Source organism: Piliocolobus tephrosceles, chromosome 11, assembly GCF_002776525.5.
Source record: "Piliocolobus tephrosceles isolate RC106 chromosome 11, ASM277652v3, whole genome shotgun sequence".
NCBI classification, from domain to species: domain Eukaryota; kingdom Metazoa; phylum Chordata; class Mammalia; order Primates; family Cercopithecidae; genus Piliocolobus; species Piliocolobus tephrosceles.
In genome coordinates this window covers 2,240,390-2,250,395 of record NC_045444.1, presented here as the reverse complement: position 1 = coordinate 2,250,395, position 10,006 = coordinate 2,240,390, and the positions used below count along the sequence as shown (strand labels likewise).

Below are 10,006 nucleotides of genomic sequence, written 5' to 3'. Positions count from 1 at the left end.
TTTTTTTTTTTTTTTTTTTTTTTTTTTTTTTTGCGTGTCTTGATCTCCTTCGGTTCAGGTCTAACTTGTTTTTTTTCTTATCTTCTGTTAGTTTGGTTATCTTCTGTTAGGGGTTATCTTCTGTTAGGGGGTTGGTTTTCTCTTGGTTCTCCAGTTCTTTTAGTTGTGATATTAGGTTGCTAAAATTGAGATCTTTCTAACTTTTTGATGTGGGCATTTAGTGCTATAAATTTCCCTCTTTTCTTTTTTTGAGACGGAGTCTTGCTCTGGAGTGCAGTGGTGTGAGCTCGGCTCACCGCAAGTTCCACCTCCCGGGTTCACGCCATTCTCCTGCCTCAGCCTCCTGAGTAGCTGGAACTACAGGCACCCGCCACCACACCCGGCTAATTTTTTTTTTTGTATTTTAGTAAAGATGGGGTTTCACCGTGTTAGCCAGGATGGTCTTGATCTCCTGACCTCGTGATCCGCCCGTCTCAGCCTCCCAAAGTGCTGGGATTACAGGTGTGAGCCACTGCGCCCAACCTAAATTTCCCTCTTAACACTGCCTTAGCTGTGTCCCAGGGATTCTGGTATGTCATATCTTTGTTCTCACTAGCTACAAATAACTTCTTGACTTCTGCCTTATTATCATATGCCCAAAAGTCATTCAGGAGCAGGTTATTTCATTTCCATGTAACTGTATGGTTTTGAGAGAATTTCTTGGTCTTGATTTCTAAATTTGATTGTGCTGTGGTCTGAGAGTGGCTGCTCTGATTTCAGTTCTTCTGCATTTGTTGAGGAATACTGTATGTTCGATTATGTAATCAACTTTAGAGTATGTGCCATGTGGTGATGAGAGGAATGTATATTGTTTTTGGGTGGAGAGTTCTGTAGATGTCTATTAAGAAAAACTTAAATCCAAAAGTTAGTTCACTGAAAGATCAACAACACTGACAAATATTTAGCTAGACTTATAAGGAAGAAAAAAGATTCAACTAATATCAGAAATGAAAAATAGTGGAGCCTCTCAGTAAAAAACAAAAGGATTTGAAGAAAATACTATGAGCAATTTATTCTAGTAAATTAAATCACCTAGGTGAAATGCAAACATTCCTGAAAACAAAGTACCAAAACTGACTCAAGATGAAATGGAAAATCTGAACAGACTTATAACAAGCAAAGAGATTGGATCAGTAGTCAAAAACTTTCCAACAACGAAAAGCCCAGGACCATAGCTTCACTGATAAACTCTACCGAACATTTAAAGAACTAACAATAGTCTTTCTCAATCTCTTCCAAAACACAGAAGAAGAGGGAACACTTTCTAAATCATTCTATGAGGCCAACATTATTACCCTGTCACCAAAGTCAAACAAAGACAATGTAAGAAAATTACAAACCAGCCAGGCATGCTGGCTCACAGCTATAATCCCCAGCAATTTGGGAGGCTGAGGTAGGAGGACTGCTTGATGCCAGGAGTTGGACAAACCTACAGACCAATATCCCTTATAAGTATATATGCAAAAGTCCTTAAAAAATGCTATCAAACTGCATCCAGAAGAATATTAAAAAGCTTATATAACATGACCGAGTAGGATTTGTTCTAGAAGTACAAGAGTGGTTCAGTATCAGAAAACCACATCACATTAACAGAATGAAGGAAAATATCCCACACATGAGCATCTCAATTGATGCAGAAAAAGCTTATGACAAAAATGCAACACTTTTTCATGATAAAAACAGAACAGAAGGGAATTTCCACAGTATGGTAAAGGGCATATATGAAAAACACACACACAACACTCCATGGTGAAGGACTGAAAGCTTTCCCTTTATCCCTTTCAGGAATAAAATAAGAATGCCCGTTTTTGTCTCTTCTATTCAACACTGTTTTGCAAGTTCTAGCCAAAGCAATCAGGTAAGAAAAAGAAATAAAAACTTCCTAACTGGAAATAAGGAAGTAAAACTGTCACTATTCACAGATGCCATAATCATGTATATAGAAAATCTTATAGAATGCAGAAAAAACTGGCCGGGTGTGGTGGCTCACGCTTGTAATCCCAGCACTTTGGGAGGCTGAGGCAGGCAGATCACCTGGGGTCAGGAGTTTGAGACCAGCCTGGCCAACATGGTGAAATCCTGTCTCTACTAAAAAATACAAAAATTAGCTGGGCATGCTGGTGGAGGCCTGTAATCACAGCAACTAGGGAGGCTGAGGCAAGAGAATCGCTTGAACACAGAAAGCAGAGGTTGCAGTGAACTGAAATTGTGCTGAAATTGCACTCCAGCCTGGGCAACAAGAGCAAGACTTCGTCTTTTAAAAAAATGCAGAAAAAACCTATTAGATCTAATAAACTCAGCAGAGTTGCAGAATACAAGATAAATACAAAAAAATTGGTCGTATTTCTATACACTAGCAGTGAACAGTTTGAAAACAAAATTAACAACATTACAACAGCATAAAAAATGTAAATACCTAGGAAACAATTTAACCAAGGAGGCAAAATACTTGTACACTGAAAACTACAAAACACCATTGAAATTAAAGAACACCTAAATAAATAGAAAGACATCCTACATCATGTATCTGAAGACTTAATACTGTTAAAATTACAGTACTAACCAATCTATAGGTTCAATGCAATGCCTATTAAAATCCCAGCAGCCTGTTTTGCATAAAGGGAGAAGCTGATCCTAAAATTTATACAAAATGGCAAGAGATCCTTAATTGTCAAAAGAATCTTGGAAGACTAACACATCCTAATTCAAAACTTACTACAAAGCTACAGTAATCAAAACAGCATGGCACTGGCATAAGGACAGATATATAGATCAATGGAATAGAACTGAGAGTCCAGGACCAGAAGGAAATGACCAATTGATTGATAGGACTGCCAAGATCTAGGATAGACACCTGTTTATCCACAACCAAAAGAATGAAGTTGGACCCCTACCTCACAGCATATACAATTTTTTTTTTTTTTTTTTTTTTTGAGACAGGATCTCGCTCTATCACCCAGGCTGGAGTACAGTGGCATGAATGCAACTCACTGCATCCTCAACCTCCTGGCTCAAGCAGTCCTCCCAAGTAGCTAGAACTACAAGTATGCACCACCATGCTTGGCTAGTTTAAAAAAAAAAATTGTAGAGGTGGGGTCTTGCTATCTTGCCCAGGCTGGTCTCGAACTCCTGGGCTCAAACAATACTCCCACCTCAGCCTGAATTATAGGCAGGAGCCACCATGCCCAGCTGAAAAAATTAACTGAAAATAGATGGAAGATCTAAATACAAGTTTCCTATACTGGAAGTTCTAGCCAAAGCTATGTAACTGTTAAAAAAATACATATATATATATAGGAGTACATCATTATGATCTTGAATTTGGCAATGGTTTCTTATATAAAACACCAAAAGTACAAGCAACCTAAGAAAAGTAGATAAATTCGACTTCATCAAAACAAAGAATTTTTATCCATCAAAAAGCACCACTAAGAAAGTGAAAAGACAATTCACAGAATGGAGAAAATATTTTGAAATCATATATGTGGTAAGAGTCTAGTATTAGGAATTGATATTCAATCAAGGACTCCTACAACTCAACAATAAAATAAACCCAATTTTAAAATGGGTAATCTATCATGGGATTCGGAAAAAAAAAAAAAGAAAGAAAGAGAAATGGAGTGGGCAGGCACAATAGGTCAAACCTATAATCCCAGCACTTTGCAGGGCCAAGGTAAGAGGATTGCCTGAGGCTAGGAGCTTGAGACCAGTCTAGATAACTTAGTGAGACCCTATCTCTAAAAAAAAAATGTTTTTTTAAAATTAGCTGGGCATGGTGGTGTGTGCCTGTAATCCTAGCTACTCAGAGGGCTGAAGCAGGAGGATCACTTAAGCCCAGGAGTTCAAGGTTACAGTGACCTATGATCGTGCCACTGCATTCCAGCCTGGGTGATTAAGCAATAATGTCTCTAAAAAATAAGAAAATAAAGATAAAATTAAAAAATGGGCAAAGAACTTGAATAGACATTTCTCCAAAGAAGTTATACGAATGGCCAACAAACACATGAAAAGATCCCCAACATAGTTTGAAGTCAGGTAGCATGATGCCTCCAGCTTTGTTCTTTTGACTTAGGATTGTCTTGGCAATGCACGCTCTTTTTTGGTTCCATATGAACTTTAAAGTAGTTTTTTCCAATTCTGTGAAGAAAGTCATGGGGATGGCATTGAATCTATAAATTACCTTGGGCAGTATGGCCATTTTCACGATATTGATTCTTCCTATCCATGAGCATGGAATGTTCTTCCATTTGTTTGTCCTCTTTTTATTTCATTGAGCAGTGGTTTGTACTTCTCCTGGAAGAGGTCCTTCACATCCCTTGAAAGTTGGATTCCTAGGTATTTTATTCTCTTTGAAGCAATTGTGAATGTGAGTTCATTCATGATTTGGCTTTCTGTTTGTCTGTTATTGGTGTATAAGAATGCTTGTGATTTTTGCACATTGATTTTGCATGCTGAGACTTTGCTGAAGTTGCTTATCAGCTCAAGAAGATTTTGGGCTGAGACGATGGGGTTTTCTAAATATACAATCATGTCATCTGCAAACAGGGACAATTTGACTTCTTCTTTTCCTTTATTTCTTTCTCTTGCCTGATTGCCCTGGACAGAACTTCCAACACTATGTTGAATAGGAGTGGTGAGAGAGGGCATTCCTGTCGTGCTGGTTTTTAAGGGGAATGCTTCCAGTTTTTGCCCATTCAGCATGATATTGGCTGTGGGTTTGTCATAAATAGCTCTTATTATTTTGAGATATGTTCCATCAATACCGAATTTATTGAGAGTTTTTAGCATGAAGGGCTGTTGAATTTTGTCAAAGGCCTTTTCTGCATCTATTGAGATAATCATGTGGTTTTTGTCTTTGGTTCTGTTTATATGCTGGATTACGTTTATTGATTAGTGTATGCTGAAGCGCCCTTGCATCCCAGGGATGAAGCCCACTTGATCATGATGGATAAGCTTTTTGATGTGCTGCTGGATTCGGTTTGCCAGTATTTTATTGAGGATTTTTGCATCGATGTTCATCAGGGATATTGGTCTAAATTTTTCTTTTTTTGTAGTGTCTCTGCCAGGCTTTGATATCAGGATGATGTTGGCCTCATAAAACGAGTTAGGAAGGATTCCCTCTTTTTCTATTGATTGGAATAGTTTCAGAAAGAATGGTACCCAGCTCCTCCTTATACCTCTGGTAGAATTCAGCTGTGAATCCATCTGGTCCTGGACTTTTTTTGGTTGGTAGGCTATTATTGCCTCAATTTCAGAGCCTGCTATTGGTCTATTCAGGGATTCAACTTCTTTCTGGTTTAGTCTTGGAGGAGTATATGTGTCCAGGAATTTATCCATTTCCTCTAGGTTTTCTAGTTTATTTGCGTAGAGGTGTTTATAGTATTCTCTGATGGTAGTCTGTATTTCTTTGGGGTCAGTGGTGATATCCCCTTTATCATTTTTTATTGCGTCTATTTGACTCTTCTCTCTTTTCTTCTTTATTAGTCTTGCAAGTGGTCAATGTTGTTGATCTTTTCAAAACACCAGCTCCTGGATTCATTGATTTTTTTGAAGGGTTGTGTCTCTATCTCCTTTAGTTCTGCTCTTAGTTATTTCTTGCCTTCTGCTAGCTTTTGAATGTGATTGCTCTTGCTTCTCTAGTTCTTTTAATTGTGATGTTAGGGTGTCAATTTTTTCTATACTACAAGGCTACAGTAACCAAAACAGCATGGTACTGGTACCAAAACAGAGATATGGACCAATGGAACAGAACAGAGCCCTCAGAAATAATACCACACATCTACAACCATATGATCTTTGATAAACCTGATAAAAACAAGAAATGGGGAAAGGATTCCCTATTAACAAATGGTGCTGGGAAAACTGGTTAGCCATAAGTAGAAAGCTGAAACTGAATCCCTTCCTTACACCTTATACAAAAATTCATTCAAGATGGATTAGAGACTTAAATGTTAGACCTAAAACCATAAAAACCCTTGAAGAAAACCTAGGCAATACTCAGGACATAGGCATGGGCAAGGACTTCATGTCTAAAACACCAAAAGCAATGGCAACAAAAGCCAAAATTGACAAACGGGATCTAATTAAACTAAAGAGCTTCTGCACAGCAAAAGAAACTACCATCAGAGTGAACAGGCAACCTACAGAATGGGAGAACATTTTTGCCATCTACTCATCTGACAAAGGGCTAATATTCAGAATCTAAAAAGAACTCAAACAAATTTGCAAGAAAGAAACCCCATCAAAAAGTGGGCAAAGGAAATGAACAGACAGACACTTCTCAAAAGAAGACATATTACAGAATATCATTTATATGAAATGTCTATATAGGTAAATCTATAGAGACAGAAAGTAGAAGAGTGCTTCCTCAGGATTAGGGGAAAGGCAATGCAGGGTAGATGGAGTTACAATTAAAGAGTAAGGGATTTCTTCTTGAGGTGGTGAAAATATTCTGAAATTTGTTACTGGTGGCGGTTGCATGTATCTGTACTAAATACAGAATGTACTAAATGTACTAAAAACAACTGAATTGCACACTTTAAATGGATAAATCATGCGTTATGTGAATCAAATTTATCAATGAAGTTGTTACTACAAAAATAAATGATCTTAATAGACATTTCTCCAAAGAAGACATATACACGAAAGGATGTTCAGCATCATTAGTCCTTAGGCATTTGCAAATCAAACCACAATGAGACGCACGTCATACTCACTAGGATGAGTATAATAAACAAGGAGAATAATAAGCATCGTCAATGACATGGAGAAGTTGGAATCCTCATACATTGCTGGTAAGAATGAAAAATGTTACAGCCATTTTGGAAGACATTTGGCAGTTCTTAAGAAAGTTAAATATAGAGTTACCATATGACTGAGGAGAAATGGTGTTACTCCTAGGTACATACTAAGGAGAACTGAAAGTATATCTACAAAAAAAATTTGTATGCAAATATTCATTTCTAGCTTTATTCGTAATAGCCAAAGAGTGGAAACAACTCAAATATCCAACTGATATATGGATAAATAAATGTGGTATATCTATACAATGGAATATTATTTAGCCATATGGAGGGATAAAGTACCAATATATGCTACAATATGGACAAACCTGGAAAACATTACATTGGATGTAAGAAGCCAGGCACAAAAGGACACGTATAATTCCCTTGACATAAACTGTCCAGAGTAGGTAAATCCACAGAGACAGAAAGTAGATTAGTGGTTGCCAGGTGCTGGGGAAGAAGCAGAATGTGGGGTGACTGCTAATGGTGTTTCTGTAACTTAGGTAAGGTAGAAACCTTCATACTCACTATAATACTCATCTGAGTGAGTATGCAGGTTTCTCCTAACCTAAGGTCTGGAAAGGGTAAGGAGTTTCTAGACCTATGGTGTTTCTAGAACATTCTCAATGTTCTAGAATTATAGTAATAATTGCACAATTTTGTAAAATTACTGAGTTGTGTATTTTTAAAGAATGAATTTTGTGGTATGTAAATTATGTCAGTAAAAAATGAAAGAAAAATTGTCTAAATCTATGGTAAAACATTAAGATGTGACATAGCTTGATATTTGGTATACAGGTATGAATTATATACTTCTCCATAGTGTCTGTATGCCTGAAATACTGCATTTTTAAAAAGGAGGTACAGTAAAACAAAACAGTGTGGTATGGCATGGGGAAAAATAGATTAACAGAGAAGGAAAACATCCTGAAATAGACCCATGTTTATACAAGAACCTAGCATATTTCAAAGGATGCATTTGAAATCCTAGGGGAAAAACAGATTATTCAAAATATGAACAGCCATTTAGAAATATAAATCTGGAAGAAAGTTGGGGTACGTTTTAGGCTCTTTCCAGCTTCAAGAGCTCAATGAAACTTCTGATGAATATGGGGCAGTCCTGTCCCCATTACCCTTCTCCTGGCAAACAAAAAATTTTGACAAGGGTATTCTGAAAAACTTCAATAATAACAATAGTACTAGAAATGTTAGTATGAACAGTTGTTATTAGAATTTTCTTTACTTTTTTTTTTTTCTGAGACAGAGTCTTGCTCTGTTGCCCACGCTGGAGTGCAGTGGCACGATCTCGGCTCACTGCAACCTCCACCTCCTGGGTTCAAGCGATTCTCCTATCTTGGCCTCCCTAGTAGCTGGGATTACACCATGCCCAGCTAATTTCTGTAGTTTTTAGTAGAGACAGGGTTTCACCATATTGGTCAGGCTGGTCTCGAACTCCTGACCTCAGGTGGTCCAGCAGCCTCAGCCTCCCAAAGTGTTGGGATTACAGGCGTGAGCCACCGTGCCTGGCCTTTTTTTTTTTTTTTTTTTAAAAGTCTCAATCTGTCACTCAGAATGAAGTGCAGTGGTGCGATTATAGCTCACTGCAGCCTCAAACTCCTGGGCTCATGAAAATGTCCCACTTAGGTCTCCTGAGTTGCTAGGACTACAGCAGGGATCACCATGCTCAGGTAATTTTTTATTTTTAATTGTAGAGACAGGGTCTCACTATGTTGCCCAGGCCAATCTCGAACTGCTGGCCTCAAGTGATCCTCCAGCCTTGACATCTGAAAGTGCTGGGATTACAGGTCTGAGACACTGTGCCTGGTGATTAGAATTAGTTACAAGGTCAAGTTTTAATTCTAGCTTTACCCTGATCACCAATTAGTACTTTTGTTGAGTACTAACTATTATATAAAGTGCTATATACTATGCATGCTATGTGCAGTACGGTATCTGGAACTGAGTATGATTAATCATAAAACCCTTGACTGAATACGTTTTGAATAATAAAAAACAGCATTTATTTGATCAACATTTTTTAACATCAAGCACAGAACATTAGATTCACAGTGGTGAAGAAAATCAGTTGCCATAAAGCATGGAATAAAAGCCTAATAAACAAGACAAATAAATGGCAAAAGACTCATTAAAGAGAAGAAGGGCAGAAGAGACTTGGAGGGAGTAGCAAAGAAAGCTACTCAGCTACTGGGAGAACCCGTGGCAAGTAAGTTGATAAAAACAAGCCCATTGTTGATAACAGGATGACACCAAAGTTTACTGTAAAAGAATAACAGACACTCCTCACCAGGTGACTGAAAAGATCATACATATCTTTAAGATGGCTTCTGCTCTGTTGGTTTGAATCAGTTGAAGATAAATGGGAATGTTGGGAGACTAATCGGGAACATCTTCAAATATAAAACTAGGTACTAAGTGGTCTGTAAAGGATACAATAGAGTGAATTCAAGCTATCTTTCAGACAGACATCCTGAAACCATGTGGTGATAGACTGAGAAGAAAAAAAAGACAAAAAAGGTAGATAAGAACATCAATTTAATTCAGTCTATCCAGAACTGTACCTGTTTGTGGCAGCATCCTGAACATGGGCATTTTTATGACTTAATAAGCTATCTTCTTTTGTAACCTAAGAAAATGAAATATTAAAGAAAAGTAAATCTTTGTTGAGGATACTACAGTAACAAGAAATTTACATTTCTTTCTGGTAAAAATAGAAACTTCAGTTTGCTTCAATTAAAATTAGAGGTAATCATACCTTATCTATGGAAATATCAGCAGTGCACCTAGTACAAGCCTACCCCATACCTAAATTAATAATCAAAGATTCGGCTGGGCGCGGTGGCTCACACCTGTAATCCCAGCACTTTGGGAGGCCAAGACGGGCGGATCACGAGGTCAGGAGATCGAGACCATCCTGGCTAACACGGTGAAACCCCATCTCCACTAAAATACAAATAAAAATAGCTGGGCGTGGTGGCGGGCGCCTGTAGTCCCAGCTACTCCGGAGGCTGAGGCAGGAGAATGGCGTGAACCCGGGAGGCGGAGCTTGTAGTGAGCCGAGATCGCACCACTGTACTCCAGCCTGGGCGACAGAGTGAGACTCCGTCTCAAAAAAAAAAAAAATTTTTGGGCCGGGCGCGGTGGCTCAAGCCTGTAATCCCAGC

The 10,006-nt window shown here is 38.1% G+C and overlaps 1 protein-coding gene and 1 long non-coding RNA gene across 4 annotated transcripts in view; one reads left to right on the top strand and one right to left on the bottom strand.

The window, feature by feature from the left end:
* The window catches only part of EPB41L5 (erythrocyte membrane protein band 4.1 like 5), a 168,903-nt gene that overhangs the window by 22,632 nt on the left and 136,265 nt on the right, over positions 1-10,006 (bottom strand). For all 3 annotated transcript variants that reach the window (XM_026456079.1, XM_026456080.1, XM_026456081.1), the window contains exon 20: positions 9,404-9,468. In XM_026456079.1, coding sequence (XP_026311864.1) covers positions 9,404-9,468 — 65 coding nt within the window. The remainder of the gene's footprint in view (positions 1-9,403; positions 9,469-10,006) is intronic.
* Positions 1-10,006, top strand: part of LOC113225122 — a 46,216-nt gene that overhangs the window by 11,500 nt on the left and 24,710 nt on the right. The window lies entirely within an intron of this gene.